This window comes from Ovis canadensis, chromosome 12 (assembly GCF_042477335.2).
Source record: "Ovis canadensis isolate MfBH-ARS-UI-01 breed Bighorn chromosome 12, ARS-UI_OviCan_v2, whole genome shotgun sequence".
Lineage (NCBI taxonomy): Eukaryota > Metazoa > Chordata > Mammalia > Artiodactyla > Bovidae > Ovis > Ovis canadensis.
In genome coordinates this window covers 53844895-53860969 of record NC_091256.1, presented here as the reverse complement: position 1 = coordinate 53860969, position 16075 = coordinate 53844895, and the positions used below count along the sequence as shown (strand labels likewise).

Here is a 16075-nt window from a genome sequence, read left to right as displayed (position 1 = left end):
ACTCGGCTGCCTCCCACATTCGTTTCTGCCCCTCCGCAGGCGTCGGGTCCCCACAGTCCCGCCCCGCCCCACTTAGCCTTGCTTTGTCCCCTTACAAGGCGGATCACCGGGTTAGCCCGGAGCGGCTGCTGCCGGCTAACGCCCTTCGGGGGTCACCCGGTAGGGGACTCTGGGCGCCGCCTTCCCCCACCCCGCACCCCCACACACCAGCTCCGGCTTCTGAGCCACCAGGGGGCGCCCAGCCGTCTCCGCCTCTCTCACCGCCCCTTCACCAGCTCCCCCTGCGATTGGCCGGCCGCTCGGAGCTCTGCACCCCGATTGGTCGCTGCCCGCGTCAGTCGCGGGCGCCAAGGCGGACCGAGGTGACGCACGGCGGCCGGGCTTCGGGCGGTGTCCTAGGACGGCGGCAGCAGGCGGAGCTTGGAGAGGACGGACGCTGAGCAGTCTGACGGCGGCGGTCCTGGGAGGTGCCAGCGCGGGGCTGAGCCGCTCTTCGCCGGTTGCCGTGCCCGGGTCTCCTGGACTCCCGCCCTCCGTGGCCCTTGATGCCGGGCTGGCCAGCTGTGTGATGGGGCTGCCGAGCGGCGCCCTGCGGCTCTCGGCGGCCGCTGCTCGCGCTAAGGAACGTCGGTGCCGGGTTCCCCGCGCCCCCGCGAGCCGCGGCTCTTGCTGACCCGGCCCTCCCGCCCGCCTGTCAGTCTGTCCGCAGCGCGGCTGAGGTAAGGCGGGCGGCGGTTGGCACTGCGCCGCCAGCCTGAGAATGGGACCGCCCGGGGGGAGGGGCGGCCAGGCCGGGGTCTGGCGGGGTCCGAGCCGGGGAAGCTCCGGGCCGGGCCGGAGCCGCGAACACTGAGGGCGCTGCCCCAGCGGGGCACCGAGTGGGGCGGGGCGGGGTGGGGGAGTCTCGGCCTCGCGAGTGGGGGACAGTCCCCGGGCCAGCAGCGAGCCCCGGGCTTGGGCCAGCGGCCTGCCGGGTCCCCCGCAGTGGCCCGCACCAGCTCTCCGCCTCCCCTGAGCCGCCAGGTTCCGGCTGTCCCCGGCGGTCAGCCGAGCCGCCGCTGCCCCTCGGTTACCCGGGCTCTCTGCGCACATTACGGCTCTCTCTGCTCCGTGCTGAAGCCACCCTTCTCATTTACCCCCATCCCCTCTCCCCCGTTAGGGTTGGCATCGAGGCTTCGGCTAGGAATGTGGTTGTGCCCTTTTGCCAGATGAAGGCAGGCGCGGGCATCGAGTGGGAGGGGGGAGCCGCTGTCGCAAGGACTGGAGAGAAGCGCGGTGGGAAGGGAGGGGGCTTGCTGGATGCTGGCCATCCGTGGCGGGGGCTGGTGTGGTCTCGGCGGTCGGCAGCCTGGGTTTACTCTGGCAGCCATATTGGGAGGATGATCTGACAAATCCTTTAGGAGCCAAGTCCCGTTGCTGGAAGGCACCGAGTGGCAGCCCTGGCAGCTTTCAGGGTGACTGGCCACACCGAAGCCAAGTTGTGGGGGTTGGGAGGCTGCTCCAGCGAGCTAGTCATTGTTCATGCAACACAAAACATTCCGGGCCCTAAAACCAGAATGGAACTCCGAAATCACTTTTTTTTCCTCCTTGGTGAATCGCTAATTGAGCTTCCAAGGCAAACTGCCTTCAAGATTGCATTCTCTTTGGGGTGAAATGATGCATTTCTGTGTTCATCGTCTATGATCAGGGCTATGGACACAGAGGGATGGTGATGCCTCACTCGTACAGAAGCAGATCTGAGGATTGCTAAGGCCGGTTTACCAGGGTGGAGGCCTGGAATTATCAATAGTACATTGCGACGCCGGATGGATAGATTTTCAGAGTAGCTCAGTATGCACAGGTGAAGTCAACTGGAATATTCTAATGATGGGAGAGGGTTGCAGCAGTATTTTTGAGGACGCAGGTTGTCATGTTTGTGGAATCTCGAGGTGGCTGAAATTAGATTGTCAACAGATCCCTTGCTCACATATCTCTTTACTGTTCTAGGCAGCTGTTGTGGTGATACTGAACATGTTGCTTTGTGTCTTAAATGGGTCTTTCCCAGCCCCCTGAAAGTGTAGTGGCTGGATTCAGATAGCTCTTAAGAGGTGATATCATGGTGGATATTTTATTTAAAGGCTGGCATTTTGTCAGCTTAGCTTAGTCATAGTAAAATCTTAGCTTGTGTTCTCTAAGAAGTGAGGTGATGCTTTCTAATTAACTTGGTATGGCTGTTGGATTATGAGGCAAGTGAAATGGGTAAGGTACCACTTAAGGATGGAATATGAAGAGTGCACACATGTTAGCGTTGTAAAAAAAAGATCTGGATAGGAGCAACAACTGAATTTAGTGTGAGCCTATAGATCTGTCTTTTCCTACATACTAGGTGTGGACAGGTTCTGGAGAATGGCATACCCACCTTTTTTGTTCTGTTGCTTTCATTCAAACTCCCTTTCTTAATGAATAAATTCCTGTCACTTAAGTGGAACTACTTAAACATTTTCAGGTAAGGTTTTCTAAGAAAAGTCTTAACACTTTATTTTTTATTTTTATCATTAAGCTTTTCTTTTGAAACTTGGTTGAAATTTTAAAAAAAATGACTTCAACAGAAACTAGTGTTTTTTGCATCTTATTAATAATGAGAGAAATACAGAATGTCTTGTTTTTAAATTCCATGCCCCAATTAAGAAATATTTCTTAGATGTAAGTTTTTACATTTATTTTATTAGTAAGCAAAATCTGAAGAATGGTGGTTAAATGTAGTCTCAGCATGTGGTAAAGTCAGACCGGACTGGGAGTCTGGGAGGCAAGATTTTGTGCAGCTCCACTGTGATGAATGTTTTTCCAAAGTTTATCCAATCAGGTATGACTTCTGAGCAGACTTTCCTTTTCAAGACCAGATACGAATGCAGTTTTCCTTTTTTCTCTGGTTCCTTTTTCCCACTTTGAATTTGTGCTGGAAATAAACTGCCAGGAGAAGTGCCAACAGAGGCTCTCCAAGGCCAGAGCTTTCTAGCTCACTTCCTGCTATGATCATGTCCTGGGTACAGAGGGAAGGACAACAAAAGGCCCCTGCTTTGTTTGTAAATGCTTCCCAGGGCTCTGAGCACAGCAGGTCTTTCTCAGGAGTAAGGTAGCAGTTTGGTCTTACAAACCCATGTGATATAATTTCACAAGGCTCTAAAGTGAAAGGTATAGCATATTTACTTCATGCTGTTCTCTTTAAAAGGTGGTCTTGCTCGAGCAGATACTGGTGAGTTTCTGGAGTTCATGAAAGCATGTGGATAAATACACGTTTAGAACTTTTTCATCAGCAGAAGGTAAATGAAGCAGATGCTGCTGTGACAGGAAACACCTGCAAAGGATGCTTTGGGCTTTCGACTTGGACTTCTTGATGACTGGCCCAGCCATTCATTTATGCCCACTTTGACAACATTCATTCCCAGTTGAGTGTGTGTAGAGATGTAGTTCTTTACTCAAGGAACTTATGCTTTATCCTGTGTCTGTGGATGTGGTGAGATCAGGTTAACTCCAGCACCTTTCTGTTTTAATACATATGGTTTAGTGTATCACTACCCTTGCCATGGCGGTTTCTATGGTTTTCAATCAGAGCCTCTTTCCTTTCTGTGTTGCAGTGTAATATGTATTACTCAGTCGGTATTTTTGTTTTGTAGTGATTTGTATATTTGTTATAACTCACAAGATTGTAAATGGCTGATTTTAGAATATTTTTTACATTTAATATCAATTGTTTATGCCAAAGTGTATCATTCAATTACACTGTCCTCTACCATTGCTCTATTTGAAGACATTGGTATGTGTCTTAGTTCTTCCTTCCATCCGAATTTCTGACATCATTCTGGCAGATGTCCATAACTGTATAAACAACCACCATCACAACAATAGTGATAGAATAGCTTACTCCTATTGAGCTCTGTCTGTGTGCCAGGCTCTTTTCTAACCATGTTATGTTTACTCACTGAATCTTTATAACAGCCATATAAAATACATACTGTTATCCCCATTTTATAGGTGACACTGAGACAGAGGCTAAATGATTCCCCCAAGGTCACTAGAAGTGGTTAGTGTCCGCTAGGCTGAACTTCCTTTGTAACTACTCTTAACTGTACAATTCCTTAACTTCGGCTCAAAGGTAAGGTTCGTTCTGTTCCACTAACTCATATTGTGGCCGTATCTTGTAACATGTCATCACCTTCAGATCTTAAACTCTGATAACGTACAGCTCTCACGTTAGTAGTCTCTTGCTCTGTGTTCCCTACCTCAGGTCTCTGGTCCTATTGGCCCCTCTCAGATTTTACTTCTTTGTCTGCTGTTTCTCCACTGTCGTTTCCAGGGTGCATTGCCTCAGCCATTTTCTTACTAGTACTTGCAGCGTTTATTTCTTCTCATGCCAGTCTCGAGTCATTCCCATCATCCTTAGCCTCCCTTTTTAACTGTGTCGTGGAGACCCCTCACACAGTGTGGTCTCGGGTCTCCCCTGAGGCTGTCTCTGGTGCCCATCAGAGCGTTTCTGCTCAGTCCCCTCTCCCGCTCTCCACAGTGGCCTTTCTAAAATCTTGACCATTTTAGTTAGGCCTGCTTACTGCTGCACAGTGAGGCAATCTCAAGGGAAAGGTTCCTCTCTTGACTTCCACTCACCCCTGGGGTTGTGTTTTGGATATCATTGCCTTCTTTTCCTTTGGGACTTGCTGTATTGGCTGCTTCCCTTTCCCTCTTCTGCTGTTTCCCCTCAGTTTTCCCCTTGAAAACAGCAGACACAGTCGTACATTAGGGCCTTTACCGTGACTCTTTGTGCTACTTGAAACACTGTTCCCCTGAAATCTGCTTGGCTAATTCCTTCACCTGTTTCAAGTCTTTGCTTGAACTTAAACCTCACTACCTCAGCAAACCTCTCCTGACCTCATTCATGCATCTGCATGGCACCTCTTCCCACCACACTCCTGATCCCCCCAACTTTGCTGTAATTTTCCTCCCTCATAGCACTATCACCTCACATTCTGTGTAACCTACTTTAATGTCCCCTCTGGCCTACTAGGGCTTCCCTTGAGGCTCAACTGGTAAAGATCCACCCGCAATGCGGGAGACCTGGGTTCGATCTCCAGGGTTGGGAAGGTCCCCTGGAGTAGGGAACGGCTACCCACTTCAGTATTTTGGCCTGAAGAATTCCATCAACTGTATAGTCCATGGGGCCGCAAGGAGTCAGACATGACCGAGAGACTTTCACTGCCCTACTAGAATGAAAACATCTCCATGGCAAAGGTGTTTGTCTGTTTTGTTCACTGATTTATCCCAGACTCCTGCAACTGCCTGTCACGTTGTAGGCACCCCATAAATAGCTGTTGAATCAAGGATAGAAACAAAAAAGTCTTTTGTATTAATGAAATGGGGTGGGCAGGGGAAGCATTCTTCGTTCCTGTTCCCTTCTGGCCATCTCTCTGCTCTCAGGTTCTGGAAGCAGTGAGGATACTTGCATTTCCAGTTCTTGCCTCCTCATTACTCCCCAGCCCACCACAGACTGGCTTCCCTGATCCCCCGCTTCACCGACACTGCTGGCGCTCTGATTTCCAGCCCTTTGTTATGATAGCAGGGGGCACGCTGCACGCCTGTGCAGTGCTGGAAGTACTGCTCACTTCACTCCCTCCTTTGTCTGCTTCTGTTTTGTGGGGCTGGTTTCAGTCTTCTGGGCCTTGTGCTTTTCTGGCCACTCACACGCCTATCATTTATTCAACACAAATTTTTGTATAATTTTTAAAGACTGACTTTATTTGTTTTTAAGAACTAGAATTTTGACTACATAACATTTTCATTGTCAAATAACAGATTAAGCATTACAGGAAAGTTTTATTTAGTTATAATTTATATCACTTACTGCTTTGAAAAAGGTTTTGAGCAGCTTACCAGAATACTGTAGATATGATGAGGCTGTTAAAAACAAAAATCTATATGACAGGAGGAAAAAGTAAATATACAAATTACAGCAGTTTGTGTGTGTGTGCATGCATGCTCAGTTGTGTCCGACTCTTTGCAACCCCATGGACTGTAGCCCGCCAGGCTTCTCTGTCTGTGGAATTCTCCAGGCAAGAATACTGGAGTGGGTTGCCATATATTTAAAGTGTATGATATGTTATTGTAACTTAGGCTTGAAACTTTTGAAAGTCAGATAAAAAGGAAAAAGGAAATTTTACAATTTTAAAAAAGTAATCCACCTGCTTTCCACAGTGAGTGTACAACATTAAAATATAACTTAAGTCTTTTCTGTGACTAATGTGGTTCAGGTATATAACTTTATGTAAAGATAAGTCTGAGTATCCCAGCAGAACACTCATTATTTAATAACTCTGGTGAGAACCTGGAATGCTTGTATTCTGTGTTGTCATCTCAATGAAACATACCTATTAAACTTTGGGTAGTGGTTTATCATGTGGCAAGACTGACACATTGTTGCCACACGGAGAAGTCTGACCTGCATTCTTGCACAGCTAAGGAGCTACTTACCAGGCAGGTAGCTGCAAAGGTGTGGTCACAGGCAGATTTCAGACAGAAGCTTGACTCATACCAAATTTGAATTAACCTCTGATTGAAACTTCCATTTCTACATCATAGCCAAGCTGAGTTCATTTTAACCTGGACAGTTACCAGGAGTAGCTGTTGTCATCCACTTTAACAATAGAACTTCAGTGGAATATTGGGTTTTGAGTGACAGAGTTCCCAGTGGATCTGTAAAATAAAAATTATAGGATGTGGTTTTAGTTATTGGATTGAATTGACTTACTAGATAGAGTTTAGTGTTAGCCATCCAAACAGTGAAAAATAAGAAAACAATGAAAAACTTTCATTTAGAATAGTTTATTTTAAGCCATAGGCCATAGGAGCTGTCGTTTCTGGATGGACCTCTTGGATTATGAGAATCAAATCATGTCATCAGTAAAAAGGAAGGTTCTTTTTTTTTTTTTTAATACTTTATTTATTTATCTGGTTGCACCGGGTTGTAGCTGCAGCATGCAGGATCTTTTTTTGTTTGTTTTAGCTGCAGCATGTGGGATCTTACTTCCCCAACCAGGAATCGAACCCAGGCGCCCGAATGCAGGCCCCCTACATTGGGAATGCAGCATTTTAGCCACTGGACCACCAGGGAACTCCCAAAGGAAGGTTCTTAATTGCAGTGACAAGAAGACACGTGTCTAATCTAAAAATTGTTTTGGCTTATTTTCATAAATGGTTAAAACAGTTGGGTAGCCTAATTGAGCTAGTTTAATCTCATTTGAAACTGAAAATCTGATCTGTCAGGAAACTCTTCCTGTGCAGTCTGATTCTTGTCATTGGGTTAGAATGCAGAAAGAAGCTTTCCTAACATATGATCCATTTTGAGCTTTTGCAGCCTGGCTCATGGCTGATTTTTATCCATAGAGTCAAAGACCAAGAATAGATATACATGCATACACAAAATACATATACACACAAAAATGAATTCTTACATTTTGGGGGGCATTTTATCAGTACAGCCTTGGTCAGTAATAGATCCTAAAGCCTGCTTGGTCCTCCTCATGGAAAGTATTCAACCAAGAAGGCACAACTTCCATAATAAGGAAATTCTCACACCTTCCCAAAATAGGCTCATTAGCTGCAGATACTTATTTTGGGGGTGTCCACTTATTCTTTGTTATCATTCATTCTTTTTTTTTTTGGCTGTGTCACTGAGTTCCCTGACCAGGGATTGAACCTGGGTTTCTCGGTAGTAAAAGTGCCCTAATCACTGGACTGCCAGGGAATTCCCTAATTTATTCTTTAAAATGTAATTCAGTAGAAAAGATTATCTTTTAAATAGATTGCTTGTTGATATTCTAAATTTGTGGGAATATAGCAGATTGTGTAAATGTTGAATTTAAAAGATTGCATTTCTTGGTTAAATTCTATTTTTAGTTGTGAAAAACATACTGAATAAAGTAGCAATGTACGCAAGTTAACTGCTGGCTGCAACACAGGGCAGAAAGAAATAAGTAGAAAAATGAGGAGTCAACACAACATTTTTAGGGAACAATGAGATAGAAGGTATGACTTTTAGCTTAGAAAGGGGGATGTTAAGGAAGATATGACTTAATGCTTCCTGTCTCATGGTGGCCTTGACCTTGTCCTCAAAAGATATGGACTTGTAATAGGTTGGAAAGGAGATTGAGCTTCTAAGCATTACATGTTCGGTGTGATAAGGATCTTGGTGAAGAAGGTTTCAAGTTGGACAGTGAAAACTGAGACTGGAGAAAGAGGTTGGATTGTGGAGGCCTATCAATTTTTAGGTTGTTTTCTGAGGCCATGGGAACCAACTGAAGGCTTTTAAGAAGAGGGAATGACATGCATTGACCTCTGTTTAAGGAATATAATCCTGGCTGTTTTCTGTAAAAAAAAAAAGGGGGGGGTAGTGGTATTACAAAACCCAGCCAACCAAAAAACTAAGATTATTTCGTTCTTTGTTCCTTTTGCTGAAAAGTCAGTTTGAGAATTTGTCTTAGGCTCCCAATAATCCGGAGTGCTTCTGAGGGCACGAGAGAATTGCACAAGATCAAAGTTAAGCAATGGGGCAAAAATTTAGAAAAATTCAAATGAAATTAAATCTAAATGTTTTATTATCCCTTTATTGTTAGTGAACGCTTCTGGAATTTTTGCTCCATTAGAAGCTTTATAATGCTTCTAATCATATGTCATAAGGAAGGAAAACTGGTCAGAGGAACAGTCTAGAACTGAGGCTATTAAGAGATTTAGAGTATGTATGGTTGCCTTTCCTACCTGCCTTTGGCTCTTTAAAACTTGGAAGTGTATTTTAATTTTTATTGTTTTCCTATAACTTCCTAAAAATATTCTGTAATTGTTATTTCTCACTGAAATTTAAAACTTGATTTCAGATTTACATAATTGGTAATTTTTTTAAAGGATCAGGAGGTTTTGAAACTAATTCTTTGATGGACATCCATTATAAAAGAGATACTCTTTTTATGTAGGAAAGTAACAAAGTAATACTTGCTATAGCCCGCTTAACTGTAGTTTCTTATTTTACTGTATAAAATTTTAACTTACTTGTGAAGATAGTTGCAATTTTACAACAGGACAGTTAAATCAGAAAAAAAAAACATGTTTAGGTTCAGGTTGTTTGGGGAAAGTAATTTTAAAATGTACATATCGCTTCCAAAGAAGAATGACTGTTAAGCTGTTTTAATTGGGGAGGAGTATGAAATTAATTTTATCCTTTTTCTTTTTCATCAGTCCATCTTTCTCTATTTTGAAACAGCTTGCTTTTTTCTTGATACCGTTCCAACATCAGTTTGTTGATACATGGTTGTTCAGTCACTAAGTCATGTGCAACTCTTTGCGACCCCATAGACTGTGGCACACCCACTCAACCAAAATATTTCGACTCCTGTATTCAAGACCATGTGATATATGGGATTAGAAACATGACTAAAATTCTGTCTTTTCTTCAAGGAACTTTAAGCTGTTTTTCTTCCTTGCTACAAAACAGCTAATTCTGCTCTAGATAAGGTTAATAGTTGAGAAGTATTAAGTGGAGAAACATTTGCCTTTGGTTTACAAGAATTGGAGAATCCATGAAGGCTTTAAAAATAGGTAGCGTATGAGAAAGTCCTGGAAGAAAAATTGGGTTTTGAGAACAGGGGAGGTGGAAGAGTACACTGGGTAAAAGGAGCTTTGGAGCAAAGGCACAGGCACAGAAAAACATGACATGCTCTCAGAAAACCCTCTCGTGGGTGGTTGTTAAGGAATGTGGATGGAAGGCAGTGTTTTGTGGGCTTGTAAAAATAGGTGGTTTATGTTACAGAACACATTGAATGCCAGTGTGGGGAGTTCAGTCGATCCTTGGTAGGCAGTGGAGAAACTTTGAGGATTTTTAAGTGAAGAACCTTGTGCTTCAGGGGTATGACACTGACAGCTTTGCACAGTGTGGATGGAGTAGATGAAAATGGCAGTGTAGTGTAGTGTGGTGGGGATAGGAGGAAGGAGGGGACAAAGTGCTGAGGACAGTTAACAGTCTTGGGTAAGATGTATTCAAGGTGTAAAAGGGGGTGGTATGATGTGATGAGAGAGATTTTATAGGTGAAAGCCATGTAATTTGGCATTGATTAGATGGATAGGGGAAGCAAGCTCTTTGGCCTGTGGGAACAGGAGAATGGTGAGAACACTAAAAGAAATAGAAAAGAGCTGGGGGAGGTGGAAAGATATTTGAGGTTTGGGTGTGTCAAGTTGAATGGAATGCTGGGAGGATAGCTGGGTAGAAGGGTCAAACAACTGATGAAAAGTGTGTGTATGGGGACATTCTATATTAAAGATGTTCGTATTTTGGTTCCTAAGTACTTTATATCGAAAGTCAGCAAGGAGATTTGTTGTTTATAAGTCAGTTAGTAGCATTCAGCACTTCGGTAGGCCCTGGGTAGAACACAAAAGAAGAAAGTTTTTGTTTTTTTTTTTAAATTTAAATATCCACAGTATTCGTTAATTGTCAACATTTGTCTCTTTTACTACTGCCCCCTTGCCCATCATGCTATTTAATTAAAGTTACTGGGTGTCTTGAGCTGTAGAGTTTTCTCCACTCTGGGTTAGGCTGTGATTGTATCTTCTGGGTATTGTTTACATTGTTTCTTTGCTCCACATGTGTCCTATAAATGAGGCTTGATTCTGTGAGTGTTTTTTTTTAAGGGAGTGGGGTAAGAATATGTGCTAGGAGGTACTGTGCGTCTCCTGTTGGAGTGTATCAGGAGGTGTAGGCCACGTTGGTATCCCACTTTTAGTGTTGTTAAGGTTGATGATCCTTTGGTTCAGATTATGTTACCCTAATTCATACAATATAATCTTCCCACGTCAATCAGCCTTTCATTTAAGGCTTTTTTAGTAGATAGTGATGGTGCAGAGAACCTTTTTGTTAGTAGGGGTGGGAAATGATGACTTTCTATTTCTGTCATTTCTTCTGCATTATTAGCTGGACTTTTTCCATAGAAAAGAACTTGCGCTCATTGACTATTTGACTCTCCTGGAACATAGTTTATACAGGATACAGGGACTGGATGCATGCTCCATTCCTTGTTTTATTTGCAGTTTTCAGAATAATGAGATTTTTGGAAGTATTGTTATGAACTTATGAATTTATATATTAAATGTTTTGCAGTCCATATGCAGTGTGCCTGTATGTATGCATGTATTTTTATGCTCCAGTTATCCCGTCTTTGTCCAGTGGGGGCCCCTTTCAGTTGGCAGCTGTGTCTTTTCACCGTGACCCCATTCATCTTTGATTTTATGCTTATGGTCATACTAAATGTTCCAGAATCATCCTGAAATTTCTTGCCCAGACTTGGAATTTGCCAGTTTTTCAAGGAACCTCAGTTTCAAAGAGATTTTGAAGGAATAGTACGTTCACTTTGGGAAGCTATTAAAGAGCATACAAGCTGGAATATAGTCATGTAAAATGATAGCACTGTTCTCACAGTGCATTTGGGGTTGGTTATAAGTGCTGTAGGAAATACCAGTGATTCCTGGAATGTTTGGGTCCTCATTTGAAAGAGGTAAGACTAGAGCTCGGCCATCAGCTAGAGGAGAAAATGAAGGTTCTTGGGGGAGAAATTGTTAGATAGAACACATGAAAGAATGTGTGTGGGAGAGTGAAGGCACTTCACCAGCCACAGAGTACCTTGTCTGGTTTTGTAAGCACTGGGGAGTAAGAAAAGTTTCTTGGATTTGGAAGTGAAATTGAAAGTCATGCTTTAGAAAGGTTAATACTAAAGTAGGGTTAAGCAATTGCATAAAGTTGGGTTCTCAGCTGGAGGTTTACAACATAATTTTTAGAAAATGAAAAAAACAAAAAACAAAACAAACCTAGCCATACCTGGGCCCTATCTCAAAATCTGAAGTCTAGGCTCATTTACTCTTCTAAAGATCCTGTGTTTGTTTTGTGCAAACCCCGTACCCCCATTTAAAGACATGGATTAAAATTAAAAGCTCAAAGATTAGTTTCTCTATTGCATGTATGCTAGGCATGAGGTAGTAAGGACATGGATTAAGGTTAGGGCAGAGGAAATGAGAGGAGGTAAGGGATAGAAAAATGGAAATTTATGTTTTAAAAGTTTTCATGTGGTATTTCATGAATAATGTTACCACTAATGAAAGGATTCAAAGAGAAGGAAGCAAAGATGACTCCTAGGTTTATGGTATGGGGCCAGATAGAAATGGGAAGATTGGCAGAGATTGCTAGTTTTAGGGAGAAGATAATGGGACATATTGAGTGTTGAGATGCTGGCTGTATATTAAAGTGGACTCTGAGGAGTTAAAGTGTGTTCTGGGTCTTGCTTTTTGTGGATGCTTCATTTACTCTCTTGACAGAGTACTCAGCTACTGACTATAGATCATGTTATATAGATTGGAAGAGTTAATAATTTTAAGCTTTCATTTAATAAATTTAATTAAAATAAATGATGTACTAAAAAAAGAACCATCTGTTTATTGTAAAATAAAATGTGAAACAGACTGGAAAAAACATCGCAGCAAATATAAAAATTAATATCAATAAATATTGTAATCATTTAAAACATAAAAAAGTAAACCAGATAAAGGATAATTCTTACAATTGGGAAATATAATTCATTAGTTCATTCCTTCAACAAACATGTAGTGAGCTCTTTCATCAGATACCATTTTAAGTGCTAGTAGACAAGATCTCTGAGCATTCTGGTGGTGGTGTGAGAGACAGACAACAGACGTGTTCCCAAAAGACAAGAAATAAGATGGAGTATTTTTACCTTTTCCTATGGAAAGCATTAGTTGTACAGCTGGAGGTGAGTGTTCTTAACCGTTACTTAATTATGTGGAAAAAACTGGTCAGGACCAAAAATTTGGTCTCTGGTAATTGGACCCGTAAGTATTTTTCTTTTTTAGTTTTTTCTTTTGTTCAGTTCTTCTTGAAGATGTTTATATAACAGAGTACAGATTGAGATCTGTTGTTTCTTGTGGAAATTACTTATGTGGGTTCTTTTCACTGAATAGTGTTCGTTTTGTTCTGTGGGGAGAAAAACTATTCCTCTAGAAAATGTTCAGTTTTCCCTGTGGCTTCATTCAGTAGTGAAATGTAGTGAATTGATTCTGCCATGGGTCAGAGGATAGAACTTGGGTCTCTTGGAACTGTCTCTGATTATTGTACAGGATCGTTGTGAGGGCGAAATGAGATACTTATGAAAGGGGTCATCAAAGTTAAAGGAATTCCTGGATACCTACAGGTAAAGAAGCTAGCTGGAGATTATCTCTGTCCTTTGCTGTTTAAATATACACCGTGTAACTAGATGTTTCAAATTGAAATTAAAATATAAAAAGTTCAGTGCATTTCTTTAAAAGGAAGTAATAAGTTGTTTTGCAGATGGGAAGTTTCTTGTGTAGGAACCCTCTTTAGCAGATAAACATTTTTTTCCATATATTATTGGAAATTGATCCAGAAAAAGAGAGAGTAAATAAGATGTTTGTTATTTTGCAGTTAATATTTTTTATCATTAAGTCTAGGGACTTTTTAGGTATGGTAAAGAGATAATGGAACAGGAAAACAAATTACAGTCTTTAACTTTCTATCTGATAATTTACTGTTGAGAATATAAGATCTGTGGGCTTCCCAGATGGCACAATGCTAAAGAATCTGCCTGCCTATGTAAGAGAATGCGAGTTCAATCCCTGGGTTGGGAAGATCCCATGGAGGAGGAAATGGCAATCCATTCCAGTATTCTCACCTGGAAAATTCCATGGACAGAGGAGCCTAGTAGGCTACAGTCCGTGAGATCACAAAGAGTCAGACAAGACTGGTGACTGATTTATTCATGCACATATACAAGATTTATAGGGAAGAAAAGGGATGAGATTTTTGGAAATGGAAACAAATAATACTAAGATTTAATAGCTCTTCTGCTCAAATTAGCCTTGTTTTCTTTAATTCTGCCTATCTTACATGAACTTTTTTTTCTTTTTTAAAGGAAACTTGAACATAACTTCCTGAGAAGATTTGATTATTTCTGGACTTTGTGTATATAACAAGACCATCAGAATGTCGGGAGCCTCAGTGAAGGTGGCTGTCCGCGTTCGGCCCTTCAATTCTCGAGAGACCAGCAAAGAGTCCAAGTGCATCATCCAGATGCAGGGCAACTCAACCAGTGAGTGCATGTTGTTTTCTGTCAGTCCTGTCTCAGCTTCCTGTCCTTCCCCCCTTTCCTTCTTGCTGTCATCACAGTAAATGAACATGTGGCTAGTAACACTTTGAACTTTGCTGTTCTGAATGTTCCACTGAATGTTTCCCCCTGTGATTTTTGCTGTAGCATATTTGAATATTGGCTGTTTATCTTCTTTACAATTGAGAATTCCCTAGAGAACTGAGTGAAATTAGCTAGTGTTATTAAGTTGAAATCTTAATGATAGTGAAGGTGTAAGCAGTGATGTTTAGTAAATGATGCTGTGAAATATACCTTATTGAGGGTGCAAAATTGCTTTACTTCCTTGGTTTTCAATAGTACTTGAGCTTGCCAAGATGGTCTTAATACTTACACTGCTTCCTTACGATGATTCTTTGAGGTGAACAACAGATGTAGCTAAAGCAGATAATAAACTTGTAAATTATTACTAAAAATGATCAGTCATTGCTTCCTGGTTTGTTTCTCTGAACTGTTCCTTAGGTGAAAAATGACGGAAGCTGGAGTTTTTGGTACTTGCGTTAGTTGCTTGATGTGGGTCTGTAGGCAAACTATTACTTAAATAATGGTAAGTTTTACCATTTTAAAACCTGTAAAAAAAAATAAAAATAAAACCCGTAACTTTGGGATAAAGTAGAATTGTTGTTCTTTCAGACCCAAGTTAATGCTAAATATATGAGGAAATATGCTTATCTGTTTGTGGGCCAGTGTTCTGTGTAGAGGATTCTCCCAGTGGGAAATAAATTTATATGTTATATTTGAGGTATACAATGTGGTGCTTTGACATGTTTATACATTTTAAAATGATCAACACTATCTAATTAGCATATCTATCACTTCTCATAGTTACCTTTTATTTTAAGGTAAGAACACTTGAGATCTACTCTTTCAGCAAATTTTACATAAACATCATTAACCATAGTCACCATGATCCACTTTAAGTCTCCAGAACTTTGTACCCCTCGATCAATGTCTCCTTTCTCCCCCAGCTCCCAGCCATCATTCTCTATTACTGTGAATTTGCCATATATATATATATACACACACACACATATATAACTTTGAACTTTCTTTTGCTAACACATTTTTCTGAACTTGCTAAATAGGACTTGGAACATTCTATTTTTTGAAAAAGGGTCAAATGTTGAAGTCTAAACTGCTGTACCATTGTTTGTGTTTTACATTTCCTTGTCAGTTGTGCCAGTGATTCTGTGAATTATATATCCTATGAATAATTGTAAAAGAAAGATGCAGAATTTGGTATTATTCTCTAATGTTATATTCTTAAATGTCACTCATCGAAGCTATGTTCTTATTTCTATTTCATTTTAAGAATTAAGTTTTACACAGTATATAACTAAATTCTTGCACAGGGCCTTGCTAGCTTTCTCCATATCATTCTGGTTTTAGTATAGGTGCTGCTGAAATGAGCACATTAAATTCTGATTATTGAGCCGCTTGTTTCTTTCTGAAAAATACATTTATTTATAACTTAGTATGGAGGCATTTTTGACTGTTGGTGTTGCCCCTAAATGTCTTGTTATATATCACAAGTTCTTTTAAAGGGTGGACATTAGGAAATTCTGGATCAGGAGCCAGAATTGATTCCAAAAAGGTCTACTTTTCTCTGATCAGTTTTGCATACTGACTATCCAGGAGAAATCCCCAGTGTCATGGAGATGGAGTTTCACTCATGGTTGGGATGTTGTACTTTCTTTGTAGAGTTGGAAATCTTATTAAAACTTTTAAGTAGAGAGTGAGTATTAAAAGATATCCATGAATGCAAAAGTCATATAATAAAAATAAAGGAAAATGCTTACTAGCACAAGTAATAACACTAATGTTTTTCCTTGATGAGTAATCAT

At 41.4% G+C, this 16075-nt stretch overlaps 1 protein-coding gene across 11 annotated transcripts in view; it reads left to right on the top strand.

Moving 5' to 3' along the window:
* The first annotated feature begins 336 nt into the window (after positions 1 to 336).
* KIF1B (kinesin family member 1B) overlaps positions 337 to 16075 on the top strand; it is a 155200-nt gene continuing 139461 nt past the window's right edge. For 10 of the 11 annotated variants that reach the window (XR_011247515.1, XR_011247513.1, XM_069544760.1 and 7 more), the window contains exons 1-2: positions 341 to 719; positions 14001 to 14177. Coding sequence is in view for 9 of the 11 variants with exons in the window: in XM_069544760.1 (XP_069400861.1) it covers positions 14072 to 14177 (106 nt within the window). In the remaining 2 variants the exon portion in view is untranslated. Of the gene's footprint in view, positions 720 to 14000; positions 14178 to 16075 lie in introns of all 11 variants that reach the window. The other variant, XM_069544763.1, reaches the window with a different exon arrangement.